This window comes from Mesoplodon bidens (assembly GCF_964165515.1).
Source record: "Mesoplodon bidens genome assembly, chromosome: X".
NCBI lineage: Eukaryota > Metazoa > Chordata > Mammalia > Artiodactyla > Ziphiidae > Mesoplodon > Mesoplodon bidens.
Window position 1 is genome coordinate 63,284,329 of NC_138163.1, and position 25,117 is coordinate 63,309,445.

A 25,117-nucleotide genomic window follows, 5' to 3' on the forward strand; every position below is an offset into this window, starting at 1 on the left:
ATGACAACAAGCACTTCAAAAAATATCAGAAGATATGTTATTGCAATGCAGAAACAACTTTATTTATAGGTATTTCACTTAATACAGATTACACACACTTTATGCACTGAAAATACATCAAATACAACCAATGTTAGTAACTACATGTATTCCAGTTGAAAGATGCCCGATAATATTCACTCTAACATATTCACACAAAAAACTGTTTATTCTTTTTTAAAACTACAGCTACAAATAACAAAGCAAAAACAAAATTTTAAGAGTGACTGTTTGTGACTGCTCTTGTATTTTAAATCTTCACAATTTTAGTGTTACTTTACACAGCTTTTCTTCAATGGCAGTTTGTAGTACTAGCTCCACTCAAAACCAGAAATGATAATAAATTGTACACATTACCCGATCTAAAAACCGAATCTATCCTCACAAATATTTCCATGATTTACATCAATCCATATTTCACACCAAGCTGTTTATAAAAGTGTATGTGTGTATACACATACATAGATAATTATGTATGCATGTATATGATTATGGCAAATCCATATCTTAGCCTTTGATGGAAACATAAACCTACGAAGTTGCAGACTTATGAAACTGAAAATCTGACATTGTACAGAGAACTAACAGAGAATTACTTATCTTTTTGGGGGGGTTTCAGAGGTATTAAAATTAAGTAAGGTATTGATGCAAATAAAAATAATGATTTTAATGGATTCTTTTATATATGTTTTAGTTATGCCAACTGAGCAGAAGTTGACTATTACTGAAGGCAAATTTATCTTAGCTTTTTTATGTGAAAAATAAGTAGAATCTACACTGGTAATTAGATAGGAAAAATAGTTTAATTTTTAATGTATAATTTAGTGTTACTGGATATGTGATCCTTCAGAAAACAGGGAAACTTTATGAAGAGAAGTACTGCAGTTGCATTAGAGGCAAAATAATTTGAAAGTAAAAAACACATGAGCACATATTCAGAATGCACTGAATGTGACAAGAGTTTTTTTTTTTTAAATAAAAGGTGCTATGTAGGGTGATATAAGGGATAAAGGATGATTAAAGTTTGGAAGTGAGGCATGAGTTTAAAAGAACAGAGAATAACATTGTAAATATAGATGTATGATATTTGAACAAGTTGTCTTTAGTTTAAAGTTTATATTACTTTTTTCTGCTAGAAATTTGAAAAACATAAATATACACACATATACGCAAACATATGTATGCTTATACATACCCTAACCCATTTTAATCCCACTGTTTTAGAATTACATAAACATCAAATTAAAATGAATTTTCCTCTAGACTCACAATTAGATCTCTTAATTTTAAGAGTTTGGTATGGTTGTCTTTTAAGTCTCACACCTAAAATGACTTAATTTTATGTACCTCATCATTTCTACAGTTTGTGTGCGTTTTGAAATAAATGTATGTATAGTCTTAAAAACAACTCACATTTATATATGTAAAGTTGAATTGTAGCACCATGTAGAATTTTGTTGTTAAACGTTATCAATTGCTCTAGTTCAGATAATGTTAACTTTATATAGCATGTCAAATTCTTTTTTCCTATCTAAAGTGAAACTATTATAATATCATTTTGTAGTACTAGATAAAGTCTGCGTCTTTATGGAGTCAATTTTGTCAGGTAGACAAAATATCCCCACATTCAGTGAAAAATTGTATTTTGCCTCCAGATGTTTTAGTATCATGTAGACAAAACTATGTCACCTATCTGGAAGAGAACTCAGCACCTTCTCTTGAATAACTATATTTGTGTGAAAAATATGTACTTATTCAATCTGAACATCATAAATAATGTATATAATTATCTACAAAAAAGGCACCCAATACATAGTTCTGAATGAGTGATCAAATAAATAAAATTAGTAATGAAATATAATCTCTCATTTAGGAGTTCATAAATTAGTTTTCCAGGATCCATGCAATTCCATTTTTGTGTGTTTTTTCCCACCTTGAATGTGAGACTAGGTCTGTGTTTACATACCAAAAGAGCTGATCAAATTTGTCCGTGTGTGTGTGTGTGTGTGTGTGTTTAATTACTTCGAGGTTGTGACAGTGATCAACTATTTGAGCTGTATACTTGAATTACAGGAAACATTTTTGTGTAAGGTGATAGTGTTCATGAGCAATTCTGTTTAAAGTATCATTGAAATAGTGGTCTGTGTTGATTTTGAATCTGAGGTTAAAACTGATATGCAGTAAGATGAGTAAATACATTTTAAAGTTTATTTTGTGGATCTCTGAAAATAATATTTTTCAACAGTGTTGCACATTTGTTTACTTCTACTACCACCAAAGAGAGTAAAAGTGGTATTATTCAAATTTTCTCTAAGTATCTAATGAAAGTATGATTCTGTTATCTAATGTTTTTACCAAGTGTTAAGATAAAACATGAAAATGCTTTTAAAGTACATTTCTGAGAATAACATTTATGAAGTAAATAAGTGAATAATTAATAAATATAAGTCTCCAGGACAAGGGAGAAAAGTGCATATATTTCTAAATATCCATTGAAGTACTTCATTTCCATTATTATGTCAATTTGACTATCTGAAACCTAACGGAATGTGATTTTCTTCACTTCACGGAAAAAGCTTTACTCCTAATCGGGTAGTACCAGTGTATGGGTGGATAATTAAATATAATTAATCACTTGAAATGGAAGAGTTAATACAATTTTAATTGAGAATATCTAGAATTTGAAAAAGGTAAGAGTTGGTTATGAGGCTTTTTAGAAATAATTATAATAGATAATTTGGTTGTTCATTCTAAGGGAACTTTTGGCAGATATTTAGATGGCATTCTTTTTAACAGAAAAGCTTTTTCATCAAGACTTGATATTTTCACTGAGGGCAGATTAGTCTCGTGGTGGAGATATATAGTATGCCTCTTTAGTATACTATAAACTAATCAGACTCAACTATTTCACAAATTTGTCTAATCATACATCTATAAAAATAAACAATATGCATAATAATTAAGTCAATTACCACTATGTGTAAAAAATCCTGCATGTATAGTTTATAATATAAAAAGAGAAGAATACTTCTGTAATTTTAAAGTGCACCACTTCCAAAGGTTAAACAGAATTACTAAGTAAATTATAAAGGAAAACTTACTGGTATAGCCTGAAGTAAAAAGAAATAGTTTTAAAATTCTTCATCAAATTGTCATAGATACAGTTAAAATCTATCTACAATTTCCTAAACTTTCTACAACAAATGTATATTGCATTGTGCAATAAAAATAAAGGCCTATGACTACTCTACAATTTTAAAAAGTCTACTCCTAATTCTAAATACCACATAAAACCATGGATGTTATGTATGAACACACATAATGAATGAAAAAACAAATTGAACATCAGTTATTTTAAAAATAATAATTATGTGCAACACATACAACTTTATATTATCACAGCACCATTGAATATGCTAGAATCCTAAATCTAAACAATAAAAATAGACAGAAACTAAGCAAAACCTAAAGAAAAAGTCTATTACACAAGAGCACCTATAGGAAGCATTTACACAGTGTAGATTAAGTTCATATAAGATTACTTAAGCTCTGCTTGTCCTGTTGTCTGTTGAGATCAGGCTTCAAATCACACCTAGCTAGACGGACACTTACAAAATCTAATTAAACAGTGACGAGTGCAGGTGACAAAATTGTAAAATGTGGCAGTATTGTTTTGTGTTGAAATGAAAGGATTAGTAAATATTGCATGAAATAATGATTGATTGAATATAAATTCAGCTTTTAAAAATTATTCTAAAGTATATGTGTTCACATTGATAATGTAAAGAGGATGGTCAGCAAAGAAAACAGAAGTATGCATAAAAGATTAATTAATGGATAGAATTAAAACTGTTCTATAAAATTTTCAATTTAAATCATTGAAAATAAAAATAACTTAAGAAATGTAATCGCTTGAATACCCTATTTCTAAAAATAGACTTTTATATTTAATGTAAAATGAGGAAATGTATTTCAGCCATTTTTTTCACTTTATGCACTTTGGATTTTAATCAAAAGAAAATAATACTCCTTTGAGTGTTTGCAGGGATGAAAGTATACAGCACATTGTAGTTAATCGATTAGGTAATCCCTAAAAGTTTCTTTGCTGACTAGTCTTAAGATTTGCTTTCCTTCTGTTTTCCTCTATTCACTGACTAGAATAAGAACAAGAAAGACCATCAAGGACACTTCATTGAGAATATTCTAGGAGTCCATTAATACCAACACGAGATGGGAAGATATCTGAGACCTTGTAAGCCAAACATGTAATAACACCAATAATTAAATTAAAAGTATCATCAAATCAACTGATAAGAAAGAACCAAGAGGAGAATACATAGTTTTGTCCTCTCTGGCTTTTGTGGAAAATTAGTTTCAATGCCACCCATACTGTTCTCAAATGTTAATATTATTTCCTCAAGCATAAGCAAAGGACCAATCAATTGTAGTTAATAATCAAAAGCAGGATCCATTTTCATCTATGGCCGAAGTTTAGATACAGTTAAATCTCAATCATCATTGGTTTATATGGGTAAATATTTTAGCCTCAAAGAGCAGGAAATAAATCAATTCAGAAGTTCCTTCCTCACAGAAATTATATTCTGAGAGACGGAATCACTTGTAGCCTTAAAAATAAAGTTTCTATTTTCATTTTCTCCAAAGATGACCCCCATAAAAATACTGAGGAATTTTTAAAAGAGATTCTGGGTAACTGTTTCAAGACATTTTCATCTTCATATATACAAAGGAGTGATTAGGAGTTTTCCTTATCACAGGCCTAAAGGAAAGGGTCACTGAAGTAGAAGAAAAATGAAGTATTCTCCTCTAGCTCACAGAATGTGTGGAAAAGCAGAGACCAGGGTGGTCATGACACAAGCATTTGAAATGCATTTATATAATAATTACATATACAAATGGTCATGAAGCCACACTAGTTTATCATGGGACATGTGAAGTATTGATTAATTTTCTTGGGCATCATAATTTTTTTCACAATTAAGTGAGACTATGGATTTTGGAAACTCCTACTCTTAGTACGTCTTGGTACCTGCAGGGCACTGACTCTAGGGGTATAATAAGTTGGTTCAATTTTGACATTCCTTGAAATGATTTGAATTAAACTGAAATATTTAATTTATCAGGAAGAAATAGGGGAGAGATGATAAAGTTACTCTATATGAATAACTTTCACAAAGGTAAAATTTAATTTTAAGTATTTTTCTACAATAGTTGTTTATAAGTATGTAATACAATATTGTAATTTACATGACATTTCTCATTACCAGTAAAACAGTTACACTTACAGTCATGATAATTAACTAAATAATGTTTAAAAAGCCAGATAGCAAGCATGTTCAAGGAACTTGACATTATTGGAGGTACCAGAATTCTGTACTGAGTAAATGGGAATGCTAAATTTTAACAGAAATCTTTAAAAAATATTTCCTGTATATTAAATATCCAAGAATTACACTAATTTGAAATGCTAAATAGAGCATAAGCCTCTTCTAATTACCTTTACACCAAGGAACACTTCAAATAATACACTAATTTAATGCACATACATAATAGACCAAATCCTATCCACACTTTGCAAGGTAAAATGATATACAATGAAGTATTTGAATGAGAATCCAGGAAACATATGTTATGTTGTGATTATAAAGGTCCTTTATACTCCCTTTTAGCCCCAAGTAATTATGCTTTAAAAAAATTATGTTAGTACTGTTAGTAAGTCGTAAGCAGTTTAAAGAATACAATGTAAAATTGGGACACATCATTCTTTCCTCAATAAATTTCACTTACATCAAATTTGAGGCATTTAGTCATGTGTGTAGGAAATTGATTAATCAACATATTGTGAAGAATGAGTTAAAGGCCAAATTACTCAAAGCAATGAAATATATTGAGTAATTTAATGCCAGAGAAATTGTGTAGATCTATTTAGCTGTTTGACTCTAGTAGCTTATATTTTCCTAGGTAGTTACAAAATTAAGATAAAATCTTTCAAAATATCCTATTTAAATCATTGTCTCTACTCACATATGAACGGAAATACATTTAACTATATAAGAAACATCAGTACTTTTTTTCTCCAAAATATCAGGGAGTATAAAGAACTTTACATTCTTCTTTGATAGATAAAAATAGAAAAAAAACTTCTTTCTTTTTCAGTATTTATAGAAAAAAAGAAACATGATTACAACAAAAATAATTTTTTAATGATTAAAGTAGTGGAACAACATGATTACAATCAACATAAAAAACCCATTAAAATTATTTTATATCATCTAACTTTTCAGCAGAGTGATGGATAATTATAATTATTTTCTCAACAATACTATAGTAGTGAATATTTTCCAAAAAATGATCTAAAGTGTTTTTTTGTTGTTGTTGTTGCTGTTTGTATTTTTGATATTAAAGAAAAACTCTTGCCCTTGGATACCTTTCAGAGGGTAGCTTGGATAGTTCGGCTTCACTTCCAAACTCCCGGAGATGATGTTTAAATTCTTCAGCAATCAGACAGGGCAAGTAATTCCATGTTTCATGATTGACATATTAACCATCTGTTTGTACATCAAGACACACTATATTACATCACACTTGTTGGCATTCAGAGGAAGCAAATCGAGAAACAGCATGGTATAACTGTTTTTATCACACTGCACTGTTCCTTCCACAAATTTAAAATTTCGATAGCAAGATTACAGCTAAAGTAAGCATGGGGTTCAGTGGGACATAATTTTTAAGGTGGTTTTTGTTTTGCTTGCTTTTATAGTGGAAAATCCAGATTACAAGATAAATGATCTTAGCCAAATTTTGAAATCACAAATCATTGGAGATTTTTGGATGGGGAATAGAATTATGTTGTTCCTAGAAAGTTATATCTCACTGTAGATTTCAATAGTTGATGTCCTGGAATCAGTCTAGGACAAGAAAAATAACATGTTATCAAAATCAGATGGTTGTGTTCTAGGAGTCTTAGTTGCCAAGCATGCTACATGGCTAAAATTCACATTGCTAAAATACAGATGCATAATATCAAGGTTATGGAATGTAACAGTAGTAAATACCAAGCCTATTCCAAGCTAACTCCGACTCCTCTTACCATTTTGAATCCATGTATAATACCTACACTCATGTAACCATGAATTATTTCTTTTTGAAATGAAGTACCTCAAATATACGACTAAGACAGTGACTTGTACACAGAAGGCATTTTCAAAATAATAAGTTCATTTTTGTTCCCCTATTTTTCAAATGTATAGTTTTCACAATATTTTAATGGAAGAACTGTGTTAAGCAAGATTTCGTTTTGGCATTGTATCTCTTTTACACAACAATTATCAAAATTGATTCTAAAATGATTATTCTTATTGTTTTTCTAGAATTGCACTAAACACTATCTGTTTGCTCTGAAAGACGTTAATATAAAGTACACTGTAAGATCATCTTTTAAATTTCATGTTTTAATTTCTACTATAATATATGCATACAAAAATGTTTCCAGAATACTTGTAAAAATTTATATCAAAGAGGATCCTCATATTCCCCAGGTATAAATGGTTTTGTGCAATAGATACATTTCTATCTAACGAATGTTCCATATTTTTCCAGAACATGAGTCAGAAAAAAAAAAAAAACTATAGAAATTATTTGATTCCCTTTTTAAAAACATGAAACTTTTTATAAATCCCCTTATATCTTACTGCCTCCTAGGACCATTTAATTTCTTCACTTTCATATTTCTATTCAGATGAGTAATGAACTAAACAGAAATATCACCCTAGACCCTCCTTTTGAAAATATATTTCTCACTTTGTTTAAAATCAATTGAATATAATTCTGCCTTCTGATAACAGTAATATTTTATTCCACTGTCAGAATTTCTTTAAGGAACAAAGAATTTTTATTTTACTGTCTGACACTTTTCCTCATTTTGTATAATGTTTCTTTAAAAAGAAGACACCTACTGTATTAGAATTTTTATAAATACATGAGTTCTTTTTCAGTGCTCACTTAACTTTTTAGCATTCTGCAACATCAGTGAATATAAGATGCCTCTCCTGGCATTAATCAGAAATTGAAGCATATACAGAAAGGGTGTAGAACATTGCAAATGTAGCAGAAAATACAAGGATTCAAATTATTTTTAGTATCACATTAGTCTGCCTAAGTTCACCAATTCATGTCCAGAAGATATTTAGTAATTAAACTGAAACATCTGTGAACCAATGACATAAAATATACAATTTACCTATTTTTTAAGGTGAGAAAAAATAGAATAAGTCATCTGGGAACTCACTGATTCTAAGATACTCCTTTTAGCTAATAAAAACTGAATGATAACCAATAATTTATTCTCATTAGCATTTACTTTCCTTATTTTGCCTATCTCATGAAGTTATTGTTCTGTGTTTAGGAAAAGATTTCTTAGCTAAATAAAATAAAATACCCGAATGAAAAAGTTATTAATTTTATTGACTTTCTCAGGATTACAAGATATCAAAAAAAGAAAAACAATAAAAGAGGAAGATACTTGGAAAACACTTCAATATTTTCCTTCATCTATGCCTTACTTACTGTATGTTCATGTCCTCATGTAAAATAAGTCTAGCTCTTAAAACATCTCCATGCTTTCAAAAACAGTTGAAACCAGAATTTGCTCTTCTAACTAACTTCACAAGCCAATCTATTAAAACTGATGCTCTACAAAAGTAATTCACAAACCCCACCCTTTGTATAGATTTTTAAGTGAGTCACAAATTTAGCCCTGGAAAAAGTGTTATTAGGATATAAAACACACATAAAGTGCTATTCATAAAGAATAATTTTCTGTTGAGAAATGTTTCCAAAAAACCGAATGATAGCAATGAGAATTAGAAAATGAGAGCACCCTTTTTAATAGTTAAATAAAAATATATATACCATGATGAGATATTCGGCATCTGTTATGTTTGCCACCCATTTAAGGTCCACCTTGGTCAGAAACTACGGGGCTCACGTGAATTGTAGAAATAACCATTGCCCTATTAACTCATTCAAAGCATAACAGAAACTCTCCACAAAGGGAGTAGGGTTCTATTTTACCATTTGTGATAGCATAATTATGAACCTATTGTAACAAAAATGCACCAACAACTGAATTAATATCTTACTTCTACTGTGTGATTAAGAGAGAAAGGTTAACGTTATTGCATAATTTAACTATGCAAATCCATGAGTGACCTCGATTCTTAAAAGCATTTCTAAATTATGGTAAATTATTTTCATTGTTATTTTGAATCCTGATAGACTTCTTTAATATCTCTAACTTTGGTGAGAGGAAACCTATTCTGACTTTCACAGTACTACTATTTAATTAAGCCTAAATAGGTTTTCAAAAGCTTTATTCACTGAAACTGATATGAAGACCTTCTTAAGAGTAACACGATGAAATAATAAAATCAACATGCTGCATGACTTCCAGAGGAAAAAATGTAGATAAATTCTACCACTTGACTTTATTAAGGAAATAAAAATACTTAAATCATTTAATTTAGTTATGAATTTCTAGATACATTTTTATTCATTTCTCCATGGAATACAGATAAAAAAGACTGTATAAGCTCTTGCTTTCATAAATTTATTGGGTTTTAAATTATTGTACATAGATATCTTGGGTCTTAATATGTGCATAGTTTCCTTCAGGCCCATTAGAGAAAGCAATCATATTTCATTTTTCAAAAGTCATTCATTATCTCTTAAGAATGTCTCCTGAAGGGTTCTTAATACCTTGCATGAATATGCAAATACTCAAATGGATATCTAAAGTAGAGATCTCATATATATTTCATTCTCTGGCTTGAAGGTGAGAGTGAGTAGCATGACTTCATTTTCCTAATCCCTTTCTTGCTACATTGTGTTAACACAGATTTATGAACCAGAATAATGGTGAGTTCCTAATCTGAAAATGACACTCTCTTTTCATTGTGGGGGTTTGGGGGAATGGTGGGTAGGGAGGATATCTTCATGTTATTTGATTATCTTGGGTAGACAGATTTTCCCAAGTGAAGCTGGAAGTCTCAATACTATTAAGTATTAAGACCTGCTTATCAGATTCCAAAAGGCTTTATTGTGATGTATCTAGCCATGATTGTTTTGATCCTCATGCACACAATTGTACTGAGGACAGTACCATGACCCTTTATTTTGGAGTTTTTCCAGTATATTCTCTAGCAAGAAGTGTCATACTGCCATCTACAGACAACACTGTCCCTATTGTAATCATAATTCCTCACCCAATTTTCCTCCAATCAGGAGTCATTGTGTTCTGATTTTCTACCAAACTTAAAATGAATCCTTATATCTATTCAGAAACTTCTGCAGAATATGATCATTTTAATCCCATGTTGTCAGTAGATTCTGTAAAGTCCTACTTCAACTGAAAATAATTAAAAAAATTAAAATTAGAAAGGTTACTTATAAACTTGGATTACCTACCGGTCTGGTGTGTACAGACACAGGGGTCTTGAAAGTTGTCACTGGATAGCTGCACTCAGAAACGCTGTAGGGATCAGAACTGCTGGAGGAACACTTGGAGATGGAATCACAGCCCACGAAGGTGTTATCAAGAGGCAGTTCCTGGATGATGTGGTGCTTCGAATTCAGGGGAGTTTCCGGCTGGATCTGGAAGGCAGGCTGTGGAGAGGCAGATTTGTAGTGCCGGGCCAAATCAGGGCTGTCAGGCTTGAAAGTAGTAGGTGTAGTGCCCCAGTTGTACTTGCCCATGGTTTGCTCTTCCAGTTCAATGGGAAGGTCTAGTGTGACGCTGTTTCCATCATTGTCAGCATCATCTGCCTTAGTTTCTTCAATAGTAACAAAGTTAAGCAGCAAGTTCTTAGGGGTATGCTTCTTCTTCTTCTTCTTCTTTTTCTTCATCATTATCATCTGCCTGTTTTCTGGGTTTGGAGTAACCCATTCGGAATTCTGCTTGTTTTTCTGAGCAGCTTTAAGGTGTGGTGATTGGCGGCATCTTACTACAGCAGTGATGAAAATAACAAGGATGACAGTTATGGTGCCTGCAACAATGGCAACCACGATCTTGACATAGTCACTGGATGGTGAGGATGTATCAGCTGTCTCAATATTTTGGGTCACTGGTGTTTCAATGTTTTTGCGCACCAATTCATAAATCAGTGTAGCATTGGTCACTGACTCGTTCAAAAATAGATTAACATTTACAACACTGAAGAGAGAATCAGGTTGTCCTAAGTCCTTAGCTTTGACTACCAGTTTGTGTAAACCAAGGTCTGCAAGGACACATTTCTCCTTCAGTGTAATGTTGCCTGTTGTTTGGTCAATCATAAACAGACCTTTTGTGTTTCCTCCTACAATGCTGTAATGAAGCTCTGCATTCATGCCAGTGTCATTGTCAACAGCAACTACCGTGAAGACCACTGTGCCTGGATTAGTGGATGGCAGAACCAATTCAAAGGAGTAGTTTGAAGAAGGGACAACAAAAACTGGTTTGTTGTCGTTGACATCAACCACATTTATGGTGACTTTGGCAGTTGAAGAACGTGATACCCTACCACCATCCTCAGCCTTTACATAGAAAGTATAAGATTCTTGTTTTTCTCTATCAAAGGAAATATTCGGTCGGATGACACCAGTCTGTGGATCAATGGTGAAGTCATCACTTGCGTCTAAAATGGAGAGAGTGACTGCAGAGTTTTCTCCATAATCAGGATCAGTTACAGTGATTAGTCCTACTGTGCCATGTCTTGGAAGGTTTTCTGGGACATAGAAGTTGTATTCATTGTGAGTGAAAATTGGACTGTTGTCATTCTGATCAAGAACAGTCACTAAGACTGTGGCATTGGTTATTAAAGGTGGCATCCCGTTATCTTTTGCCAGAACTGTGAATGAATATTTTTCCTGTTTTTCTCTATCCAGTTTCTTCACTGCAGTCAGAATGCCTGTACGATGATCCAGGTTGAATTCAGATGGAGCATCAATGCCAAGCAGGTAGTTTATCTCAGCATTATGCCCTGTGTCTGCATCCGTTGCACTTATTTTTGTCAACTGGGTGCCAGGAGAGTTATTCTCAGGAACAGAAAGACTTATGAAAGGCTGAGTGAAAACTGGAGCATTGTCATTTTCATCTTTTACTTTGATGAGGAGCATGGATGATTGATTCAAAGGAGGTTTGCCAGCATCTGCAGCCAGTAATTTAATAGCATATTCCCTTGTGGACTCATAGTCAAGATATGCAGCAGTCTCTAGGAGGAACTGATTACTGAATACTGGCCTCAACCTGAAAGGGACTTCATGATCTGTAAAGCACGTCACCCTACCATTATGGTCAGCATCCTTATCTGTCACAGTTATGAGCGCAATTTTGGTGTTGAGTGGAGCATTTTCTGAAAGAACCACAGTGCCATTGATTGGATTAATGATATATCTTATGTCAATTGATGGGACATTATCATTGACATCTGTAACATTTACTAGCACCATTGCTCTTGCTGGTATCAATCCACCATCACTTGCCAAAACCAGTAATCTGTGGTTTGGTGATTCCTCCCTATCCAGTGGTTCTTTGATTGTGATAAGTCCAGTAGTGGAGTTGAGGTGAAATAGCCTCTTGGCCATGTTGGAGACTAGATTGCTGAAATAGAAGTGAATCCTGGCATTTTCACCTATGTCGGCATCTGTGGCATGAAGCTGTGTCACTGAAGTACCTACAGGAGCATTTTCTGGTATACTGACTTCAATCTCATTCTCCTTGAAGACCGGGCGGTTATCGTTTGTATCAGCAACACTGACTTGCAAAATGGCAGTACTGGATTTTTGAGGAAAGCCACCATCTTCAACCTTTACTTTCATTACATATGTATCTTTCTCTTCCCTATCTAACTCCTTTTGAACTATCAATTGTGGCATCTTCTCTCCTTCTGGTGTTTCAATAACATCAAGCCCAAAAATACTTTGACCCTGGAAAACATAGAAGGAAACATTTTAGCTTATGTTATTATTTAATGAGGCAAGTTTTCAATTTCTTAAAGTCATATAAAATAGGCTCAACTCAGAAATAAGTGCCAGAGACTTGAGTTCTAAGTCCCAACTTCGTCTGTAACTAATATTGTTACCACAAACAAGATGCTTAACATCTCTACACATTTGTGAAATTAGAGTTGTGTTAGAAGATGTTCTAAGCACTTTTCAGGTTGTAGCATTTTATGGTGATAAATGTAACATTTATGTGAACTATTAAAGATTTCAAAAGGAAGAAGTATGTAGAATTTTAAAAAGAATTATCACTAAGTTTCACATGGTGAATGAATTTATAAGTGAATTAACAATGGTTACTCCAAGTGAATTAAAATATCTTACTGTAGATTTCAATTGTCTAGGACTCCTTTTCACCAACAGAAGTAACAATCAAGTATAAAACATTCATCCAAGACAAAAGTGCATATATCACATCTAATAAATACAGCTAATAACTTTGGCAGAGGGAGAAAATATGCAAACTCTGATAAGAATAAAACCTTGTGTAAAACACATAGACTTTCTCTTTTTTCCCCTATAGAAACAGGTGTTAAAAATGAATCTTTTGAGAATTCCCTGGTGGTCCAGTGGTTAGGACTCGGTGATTTCACTGCTGGGGCTCAGGTTCAATCCCTGGTCAGAGAACTAAGATCCTGCAAGCCGTGAGGCCTGGCCAAAAAAAAAAAAAAAAGGACATTTTCTTGGAGATTAACAGAAAAATGTTATTTAACTTCTAATTTTTTTTCTTATGATGAGCACACACAATGGACTGAAACTAACATGCCAAAATGTCAAATTGGAAAATATAGCTATAGGAACAGTACGTATATTTTCTTTATGCCTATAAAGTCAGATTATGGGAATGTTTAAAATCAGTTTCCTCTGGTTCTGGCTCCCCTCAAAACCCTCAGGGAAGTGGTTCAATTAATATAAAACTGTAAAATTCTTAAAGTGCTTGGGCTCTCTTAAGTGCTATTGTTTATCAGCACACAGAGGATCTCATACCCTTAAGTCTTTAAAATAGTCAAATAATTTTGATAAAGTCCAATTTATCAATAGAAAAAAAATTAAAGTCCCTTCTCTGAACTACAATAAGATGAGCCCTACACAGATAGACAGTGATCTTGATAGCTGATTGAGGAATAGTGTTCACTGGCTCTCAGGGGCAGTTCTAGCCAGTGTTACCTGTAGCACTCTGACAGAAATGAATAAGATAGAAAGATACTGGAGGCTGTGAAGATCAGTTCTTAAGATTCCTAGTACATAGGTGATTTATGAACCCTTACATACACACGTACACACGCACACATGCACACACATAACCACACTACAATTTTAATTCTTCAAAATATTTTTTAACATAGAAGTTGCTGACATGTGCTGAAGATCAGTTATTGAGATCTCATCTATGTGCTTTGTCCTGAAAGAACAGGATAGCATCTGAGGGTTTTTTTCTCATTGTTCTGTCATACCAGTGTCTAAAATAAGATCCTAAATGTTAGAAACAAATGAATGATATCAGGTTTTCAGGGACCACTAGAATATATGGTGAGATTATATGGTCATATTATCTTTTATAACTTATCAAAGTGTTATAATTGCTTACATAAAATCTAGTACAATACTTAAGTACAACTACATTTTTTCCTCATGAATTGCTTGAAGATATTTCTGCATTTTTTGTGTGTGTTTAGATTAACTTACTCTTTTATTCAAATCCAAGCCATAATATATCTTGATGGAAGAATTAAATGTTTATTATGAAATTTAAGGTGGCATTTCAGAAATATTAATTAAAATCATCAGCTTGCTTCAATGTAATTTCAAAAAATGTTCCAACGAGGTAACCAATGTGTATTAATCTTGGTTTTAATTCATAAACTAAAATGGGCATTCTATTAATATTTTACTTATATAAACCAATAAACAATGTGCCTTTTCTTTGCCAAGGAAAATATTTTTCATGTAATATCTATCTACAAGTGTGAAAATTAGCAAGTCTATTTTAAGAAAAAAAGAATTTTACAACAATAATATTAAATATACATACAGTATTTAATATTATAATTTGATTTAGGTAAACTTAGTGATTAATGCTAATTTTATTTTTGTAGTGATATTTCAAAAGGCCTTCAGGAAGGTTCAAATCTGGAATGTCTCATCTATGGGCAGAAAATATAGCTTCCGAATTGAACTTCACAGAAATCCATGGCATTTAATACAATTTTGTTAATTTTTGGCATGCCAATATTCAGTGGCTAATATGGTCACAGCATTCTTCTAGGTACTGGGGATATGGTGGTAAGTAAAAATATTTTGCTAATGTAATGGAAATTAAATTTTAGCTAAGATGAGGGAAAATCAATAGCAATCTAAGTATCTACTGATGTTGATACTAATAGATTTATGTTTATTGAAAATAGTTACATTTTTAATAAGGGCTATAAAAGTAGATTATAAAGAATTATTAGAGGTTATATAAGGGGGAACTAGCATATACAATATAGCCTAAAAACAACAAATAAATATCTTAAGTTCTTGAGTTTCAGACTCAATTATCCAATTTATGACTATAATACATCTGGGGAAAAGAATATGCTAGTTTTAATTTTCAATTGTATTCATTTATGTTTATGTATTTTGTGTTTGTATATTTAGAGTTTAATCTTATGTGTTTGCCTGAATTTTTTGTTGACCTTTGCTTTCCCAAGCAAATGAATGCAGGGTTATGTCAGTTGAAAAACCCCAGAACAGCATGTTTGCTGTCCTTAATTATTTTATGTGACGTGACAGTAATGTTAAAAGATAGATTTTTCAAATTTTCAAGATGATAATGAGATATACATACAAGATAATGGACAATGTCCATATTGCTCTTCTGTCTTCTATGACTGCTCTGTCCAATATGACAGCGATTAGTCACAAGTATTTAAATTTAAATTTTAATTAATTATAATTAGATAAAATTAAAAAAATATATCAGTACCTCAGTCTCACTAGCCACATTTCAGTTCTTATAGCTACATCTTAGTACTGGCAACTACAATGGACAGCACAGATATAGAACTTGTCCATTATTACACAAAGCTCTATTGCACTCGACTGTTCTAAGATGTTACATTTTTCTTTAATAAAAATCTATGTTCAGGTCAGGTGATTTTGTGCATACCATCCCCGCTCAAATATTTAGAGCTCTACAAATGACTTGCTAGTTTACATATTTAAATTTCAGATGGGGCATGACGATGGCAGAAGAGTAAGACGTGGAGATCACCTTCCTCCCAACAAATACATCAGAAATACATCTACATGTGGAACAACTCCTACAGAACACCCACTGAACGCTGGCAGAAGACCTCAGACCTCCCAAAAGGCAAGAAACTCCCCACGTACCTGGGTAGGGCAAAAGAAAAAAGAAAAAAAAACTGAGACAAAAGAATAAGGACGGACCTGCACAAGAGGGAGGGAGCTATGATGGAGGAAAGGTTTCCACACACTAGGAAGACCCTTCGTGGGTGGAGACTGCGGGTGGCAGAGGGGGTAGCTTTGGAGCCACAGAGGAGAGCACAGCAACAGGGGTTCAGAGAACAAAGTGGAGAGATTCCTGCACAGAGGATCGGTGCTGACCAGCATTCACCAGCATGAGAGGCTTGTCTGCTCACCCGCCGGGATGGGTGGGGGCTGGGAGCTGAGGCTCCAGCTTCAGTGGATCCCAGGAAGAGGACTGGGGTTGCTGGCATGAAAACAGCCTGAAGGGGGCTACTGTGCCACAGCTAGATGAGAGGTAGTCTGGGAAAAGGTCTGGAACTGCCGAGGAGGCAAGAGACTTTTTCTTGCCTCTTTATTTCCTGGTGCACGAGGAGAGGCAATTAAGAGCACTGCTTAAAGCAGCTCCAGAGACCAGCGCAAGTTGCGGCTCTCAGCTTGGACCCCAGAGACGGGCATGAGACACTAAGACTGCTGCTGCAGCCACCAAGAAGCCTGTGTGCAAGCACAGGTCACTATCCACACCTCCCGTCCAGGGAGCCTGTGCAGCCCGCCACTGCCAGGGTCCCGTGATCCAGGGACAACTTTCCCAGGAGAACACACGACACACCTCAGGCTGGTGCAACGTCATGCCAGCCTCTGCCACTGCAGGCTCACCCCACACTCTGTCCCCCTCCGTCCCCCTGGCCTGAGTGAGCCAGAGCCCCTGAGGCAGCTGCTCCTTTAACCCTGTCCTGTCTGAGCAAAGAACACATGTCCTCAGGTGACGTACACACAGAGTCAGGGTCAAATACAAAGCTGAACCACAGGAGCTGTGCAAACAAAGAAGAAAATGGGAAATCTCTCCCAGCAGCCTTAGCAGCAGCGAAATATATCTCCACAGTCAACTTGATGTACCATGCATCTGTGAAATACCTGAATAGAGAACGAATCATCCCAAACTGAGGAGGTGGACTTTGGGAAATACTATATATATATATATATATACATATATAGATAGATAGATAGATAGATATAGATAGATAGATATATAGATATATATAGATATAGATATATAGATATAGATATATAGATATATAGATATATATTTTTTCCCCTTTTTCTCTTTTTGTGAGTGTGTACGCATACACTTCTGTGTGATTTTGTCTGTATACCTTTGCTTTTACCATTTGTCCTAGGGTTCTGCTTGTCCGTTTTTAGTTTGTTTGTTTGTTTTGTTTGTTTTGTTTTGTTTTTAATATAGTTTTCAGCACTGTTATAATTGGTGGATTTGTTTTTTTGGTTTGGTTGTTCTCTTCTTTCTTTTTTTCTTTAATTACTTAAATAAATAATAATTATTTTTTTGTTTTTTATTTTAATAACTTTTAAATTTTATTTTATTTTATCTTTTGCATTCTTTCTTTATTTTTTTCTCCAGTTTTCTCTGAGCCGTGTGGATGACAGGCTATTAGTGCTCCAGTCAGGCATCAGGACTGTGCCTCTGAGGTGGGAGAGCCAAGTTCAGGAAATTGGTCCACCAGAGGCCTCCCAGCTCCACATAATATCAAAAGGAGAAAATCTCCCAGAGATCTTCATCTCAATGCCAAGACACAGCTCCACTCAACGACCAGCAAGGTACAGTGCTGGACACCCTATGCCAAACAATTAGCAAGATGTCACCCATTAGCAGAGAGGCTGCCTAAAATCTTAATAAGGTCACTGACACCCAAAAACACACAACCAGACGTGGACCTACCCACCAGAAAGACAAGATCCAGCTTCCTCCACCAGAGCACAAGCACTAGTCTCCTCCACCAGGAAGCCTACAAAACCAACTGAATGAACCTTAGCCACTGGAGGCAGAAACCAAAAACAACGGGAACTACAAACATGAAGCCTGCGAAAAGGAGACACCAAACACAGTAAGATAAGCAAAATGAGAAGACAAAGAAATACACAGCAGATGAAGTAGCAAGGTAAAAACCCACCAGACCTAACAAATGAAGAGGAAATAGGCAGTCTAGCTGAGAAACAATTCAGAATAATGACAGTAAAGATGATCCAAAATCTTGGAAATAGAATAGAGAAAACGCAAAAAACATATAACAAGGACCTAGAAGAACTAAAGATGAAACAAGCAACGATGACCAACACAGTAAATGAAATTAAAAATACTCTAGATTGGATCAATAGCAGAATAACTGAGGCAGAAGAACGGATATGTGACCTGGAAGATAAAATAGTGGAAATAACTACTGCAGAGCAGAATAAAGAAAAAAGAATGAAAAGAACTGAGGAGAGTCTCAGAGACCTCTGGGACAACACTAAATGCACCAAAATTCGAATTATAGGTGTGCCAGAGAAGAAGAGAAAAAGAAAGGGACTGAGAAAATATTTGAAGAGATTACAGTTGAAAAGATCCCTAAAATGGGAAAGGAAATAGTTAATCAAATCCAGGAAGCACAGAGAGTCCCACACAGGATAAATCCAAGGAGAAACACACCAAGACACGTATTAATCAAACTATCAAAATTAAATACAAGGAAAAAATATTAAAAGCAGCAAGGGAAAAACAACAAGTAACATGCAAGGGAATCCCCATAAAGTTAACAGCTGATCTTCAGCAGAAACTCTGCAAGGCAGAAGGGAGTGGCAGGACATATTTAAAGTGATGAAAAGGAAAAAAATACTACAACCAAGATTACTCTATCTAGCAAGGATCTCATTCAGATTTGGTGGAGAAATTAACACCTTTACAGACAAGCAAAAGCTAAGAGAAATCAGCAAAATCAAACCTACTTTACAAGAAATGCTAAAGGAAGTTCTATAGGCAGAAAACACAAGAGAAGGAAAAGACCTACAATAACAAACACAAAACAATTAAGAAAATGGTAATAGGAACATACATATCGATAATTACCTTAAATGTGAATGGATTAAATGCTCTAACCAAAAGACATACACTGGATGAATGGATACAAAAACAAGACCCATATATATGCTGTCTACAAGAGACCCACTTCGGACATAGGGACACATACAGACTGAAAGTGAGGGGATGGAAAAAGATATTCCATGCAATTGGAAATCAAAGAAAGCTGGAGAAGCAGTTCTCATAACAGACAAAATAGATTTTAAAACAAGCACTATTACAAGAGACAAAGAAGGACACTACATAATGATCAAGGGATCAATCCAAGAAGAAGATGTAACAATTGTAAATATTTGTGCACCCAACATAGGAGCACCTCAATACAAAAGGCAAATACTAACAGCCATAAAAGGGGAAATCAACAGTAACACAATCATAGTAGGGGACTTTAACACCTCACTTTTACCAATGGACAGATCATCAAAAAGGAAAATAAATAAGGAAAATCAAGTTTTAAATGATACATTAAACAAGATGGACTTAATTGATATTTATAGGACATTCCATCCCAAAACAACAGAATACACTTTCTTCTCAACTGCTCATGGAGCATTCTCCAGGATAGATCATATCTTGGGTCACAAATCAAGCCTTGGTAAATTTAAGAAAATTGAAATCGTACCAAGTATCTTTTCTGACCACAACACAATAAGACTAGATATCAATTACAGGAAAAAAATCTGGAAAAATTAAAAACACATGGAGGCTAAACAATACACTACTTAATAACCAAGAGATTACTGAAGAAATCAAAGAGGAAATCAAAAAAATACCTAGAAACAAATGACAATGAAAACATGATGACCTAAAACCTATGGTATGCAACAAAATCAGGTCTAATAGGGAAGCTTATAGCAATACAATCCTACCTTAAGAAACAAGAAACATCTCAAATAAACAACCTAACCTTATACCTAAAGCAATTAGAGATAGAAAAACAAAAAAAGAAACCCCAAAGTTAGCAGAAGGAAATAAATCATAAAAATCAGATCAGAAATGATGGAAACAATAACAAAGATCAATAAAACTAAAAGCTGGTTCTTTGAGAAGATAAACAAAATTGACAAACCATTAGCCAGACTCATCAAGAAAAAAAGGGAGAAGACTAAAATCAATAGAATTAGAAATGAAAATGGGGAAGTAACAACTGACACTGCAGACATACAAAGGATCATGTGTGATTACTACAAGCAACTATATGCCAATAAAATGGACAACCTGGAAGAAATGGTCAAATTCTTAGAAATGTACAACCTGCCGAGGCTGAACCAGGAAGAAGTAGAAAATATGAACAGACCATTCACAGGCACTGAAATTGAAACTGTGATTAAAAATCTTCCAACAAATAAAAGCCCAGGACAACATGGCTTCACAGGTGAATTCTAGCAAACATTTAGAGAAGAGCTAACACCTATCCTTCTCAAATTCTTCCAAAATATAGCAGAGGAAGGAACACTCCCAAACTCATTCTATGAGGCCACCATCACCCTGATAACAAAACCAGACAAAGATGTCACAAAGAAAGAAAACAAGAGGCCCATATCACTGGTGAACATAGATGCAAATATCCTCAACAAAATACTAGCAAACAGAATCCAACAGCACATTAAAAGGATCATACACCATGATCAAGTGGGTTTTTTCCCAGGAATGCAAGGATTCTTCAATATACACAAATCAATCAATGTGATACACCATATTAACAAATTGAAGGAGAAAAATAATATGATCATCTCAATGGATGCAGACGAAGCTTTCAACAAAATTCAACACTGATTTATGATAAAAACCCTGTAGAAAGTAGGCATAGAGGGAACATACTTAAAATAATAAAGGCCATATATGACAACCCCACAGCCAACATCATTCTCAATGGTAAAAAATTGAAACCATTTCCACTAAGATGAGGAACAAGGCAAGGTTGCCCACTCTCACGACTATTATTCAACATAGTTTTGGAAGTTTTAGCCACAGCAATCAGAGAATAAAAAGAAATAAATGGAATCCAAATCAGAAAAGTAGACGTAAAGCTGTCACTGTGTGCAGATGACATGATACTGTATATAGAGAATCCTAAAGATGCTACCAGAAAACTACTATAGCTAATTAATGAATTTGGTAAAGTAGCAGGGTTTAAAATTAATGAACAGAAATCTCTTGCACTCCTATACACTAATGATGAAAAATCTGGAAGTGAAATTAAGTAAACACTTCCATTTACCATTGCAACAAAAAGAATAAAATACCTAGGGGGAAAAAAAGAACTACGTAAGGAGAAAAAAGACCTGTATGCAGAAAAGTATAAGACACTGATGAAGGAAATTAAAGATGATACAAATAGATGGAGAGATATACCATGTTCTTGGATTGGAAGAATCAACATTGTGAAAATGACTCCACTACCAAAGCAATCTACATATTCAATGTAATCCTTATCAAACTACCACTGGCCTTTTTCACAGAACTAGAACAAAAATTTCACAATTTATATGGAAACACAAAAGACCCCGAATAGTGAAAGTAATTTTCAGAAAGAAAAATGGAGCTGGAGGAATCGGGTACCCGGACTTCGGACTATAAAAGAAAAATACAGTAATCAAGACAGTATGGTACTGGCACAAAAACAGAAATATAGATCAATGGAAGAGCATAGAAATCCCAGAGATAAACCCATGCACATATGGTCAACTTATCTTTGATAAAGGAAGCAAGAATATACAATGGAGAAAAGACAACCTCTTCAATTAGTGGTGCTGGGAAAACTGGATAGCTACATGTAAAAGAATGAAATTAGAACACTCCGTAACACCATACACAGAAATAAACTCAAAATGGATTAAAGACCTAAATGTAAGGCCAGGCACTCTCAAACTCTTAGAGGAAAACAGGCAGGACACTCTATGACATAAATCATATCAAGAGCCTTTTGACCCACCTCCTAGAGAAATGGAAATAAAAACAAAAATAAAGAAATGTGACCTAATGAAACTTAAAAGCTTTTGTGCAGCAAAGGAAACCATAAGCAAGATGAAAAGACAACCCTCAGAATGGGAGAAAACATTTGCAAATGAAGCAACTGACAAAGGATTAATCTCCAAAATTTATAAGCAGCTCATGCAGCTCAGTATCAAAAAAAAAAAACAAACAACACAATCCATAAATGGGCAGAAGACCTACACAGGCATTTCTCCAAAGAAGATATACGGATTGCCAACAAACACATGAAAGAATGCTCAACATCATTAATCATTAGAGAAATGCAAATCAAAAGCACAATTTGATATCATCTCACACCCGTCAGAATGGCCATCATCAAAAAATCTACAAACAGTAAATGCTGGAAAGGGTGTGGAGAAAAGGGAACCCTCTTGCACTGTCAGTGGGAATGTAAATTGATACAGCCACTATGGAGAACAGTATGGAGGTTCCTGAAAAAAACTACAAATAGAACTACCACACCACCCAGCAATCTCACTACTGGACATTTACCCTGAGAAAACCATAATTCAAAAAGAGTCATGTACCACGATGATCTTTGCAGCTCTATTTACAATAGCCAGGACATGGAAGCAACCTAAGTGTCCATTGACAGATGAGTGGATAAAGAAGATGTGGCACATATATACAATTGATTATTACTCAGCCATATAAAGAAGCAAAATTGAGTTATTTGTAGTGAGGTGGATGGACCTAGAGTCTGTCATACAGAGTGAAGTAAGTCAGAAAGAGAAAGACAAATACCGTATACTAACACATATATATGGAATCTAAAAGAAAAAAAATGTCATGGAAAACCTAGGGATAAGACAGGAATAAGGACACAGACGTTCTAGAGAATGAGCTTGAGGGCATGGGGATGAGGAAGTGTAAGCTGGGATAAAGTGAGAGAGTGCTAGTTTATATATGGACATATATACACTACCAAATGTAAAATAGATAGCTAGTGGGAATCAGTCGCATAGCACAGGGAGATCAGCTAGGTGCTTTGTGAGCAGTTAGAAGGGTGGGATAGGGAGTGTGGGAGGGAGGGAGACAAGAGTGAAGTGATATGGGGATATATGTATATGTATAACTGATTCACTTTTTTCTAAGGCAGAAATTAACACATCATTGTAAAGCAATTATACTCCAATAAAAGTGTCTTAAAAATAAAAAAATAAAATATATAATACATACATTTCATATTATCCCTGTAATTTGAAAAGGAGTTGCCTACATATAAGACATAAATACTTTTCAACAAAGTTTTGGACAGATATCTAAGTCTGATGCTAAATTGTGGTACCAACATGAGCTTACTATCTTTAATGAATGACTATTCCAAGGCTGTTCCTCTGTCTTGTGTCCTTCAGGAATAAAGAATGACGAACACATGGATCCAACATTAGTTCTACCCCATGTCATTAGCTCAACTGACATTCAAATCCATATGAACCATGAAAAATCCTGAATCTCTTTGCCATATGTTAGACCATGACATGAAAACAATGGGAAAGATGAAAAGGGGAAATAAAGATATATGGCTTCTTAATTCATCACCTTGCTAACTTTACTGTAGATATGTCCTATATACGAAAAAAAAAAGTTAGAGCTTTGGGATAATTGTAGTATCCTGAATTGCAAACTTACTTAGAATTATTTCCACCTTGTTTATAGGGAAAAAATCTTGAGAAAATCCTTTGCTATCTCTCCCAAATGGTCATCCTTTGGTGAGAGAAGTATCACTCATCTGTGTGTCTCTCTCAGTAATTTACTTAAGCCTCTATTACATTAATGAATGTGAGTGTAGGATAAAATGGCATCAAGCTTCGTTTATATGTATAATCTCTAAGGACATAGCACCCAGCATATACGAACACATTAAATAATCGTTTGTTAGATGAATAAATGCATGAATTAAAAAGATAATTCCTATTTTAAAAGAAAAAAAAGAGAAAGAGCAATGTTTGGTTGTTCTTGTTTTTAATTTTCAGTCTGTGCTTGAATAGGAATATACTGTAATTGTTGACTCAGGTTGCTTTTTTTCTTTTGCTTAAATTAATTTGTCCAGAAAACAATTTCAGGATTATTTTATAAAACAACTTTTTTTTTTCTGTTAGGGATATAATAAGCTACAGTGTCAATCTCTGGTAAAAATTTATAGCCTAGTTGTAAACCTTTATTTTTGGAAGAAATAATGACAAGTACTTAGTTTGGTAAGTTGCCTGTGTACTTACAAAATACAAAACCCTACATCTGTCAAACACCCACAGGTACAAACAAGAAAAGAGACAACAAAAACTCAGAGAAGAAAATAACATACTATATGAATTGAATGCAACACATTATATGTTGATTTGGGATCCTGGTGTCTTAAACTAGTTTGATCTCACGTACACAAAATTGTCAATTCCAGTTCAGGTTAAGAAAAAAAATTGGACTTTCTAATAACCTCATGTAATTCAAAAGACTTAATTTCATTTGTGAGTGGCATTTCTTCCTAAATTCAAAAATAAGATGAGTTTGCAAATCTAGGACAAAAACCGCTGAAATAAGTGAGATGTTATTAAGCTCATCTGAGACTTTAATTCTTTGTAGGGATTTTTAAAATTAAGGAAAAGAAAGTTGGTGTTGGATATGAAATTCCCAAGAGAAGTATTTTTGCTT

General features: G+C 34.0%; 1 protein-coding gene across 8 annotated transcripts in view; it reads right to left on the reverse strand.

Moving 5' to 3' along the window:
* Nucleotides 1-25,117, reverse strand: part of PCDH11X (protocadherin 11 X-linked) — a gene marked incomplete at both ends in the record, with an annotated part of 701,896 nt that overhangs the window by 638,867 nt on the left and 37,912 nt on the right. For all 8 annotated transcript variants that reach the window (XM_081222278.1, XM_081222282.1, XM_081222277.1 and 5 more), the window contains one exon: nucleotides 10,522-13,017. In XM_081222278.1, the coding sequence (XP_081078404.1) occupies nucleotides 10,522-13,017 (2,496 nt within the window). The remainder of the gene's footprint in view (nucleotides 1-10,521; nucleotides 13,018-25,117) is intronic.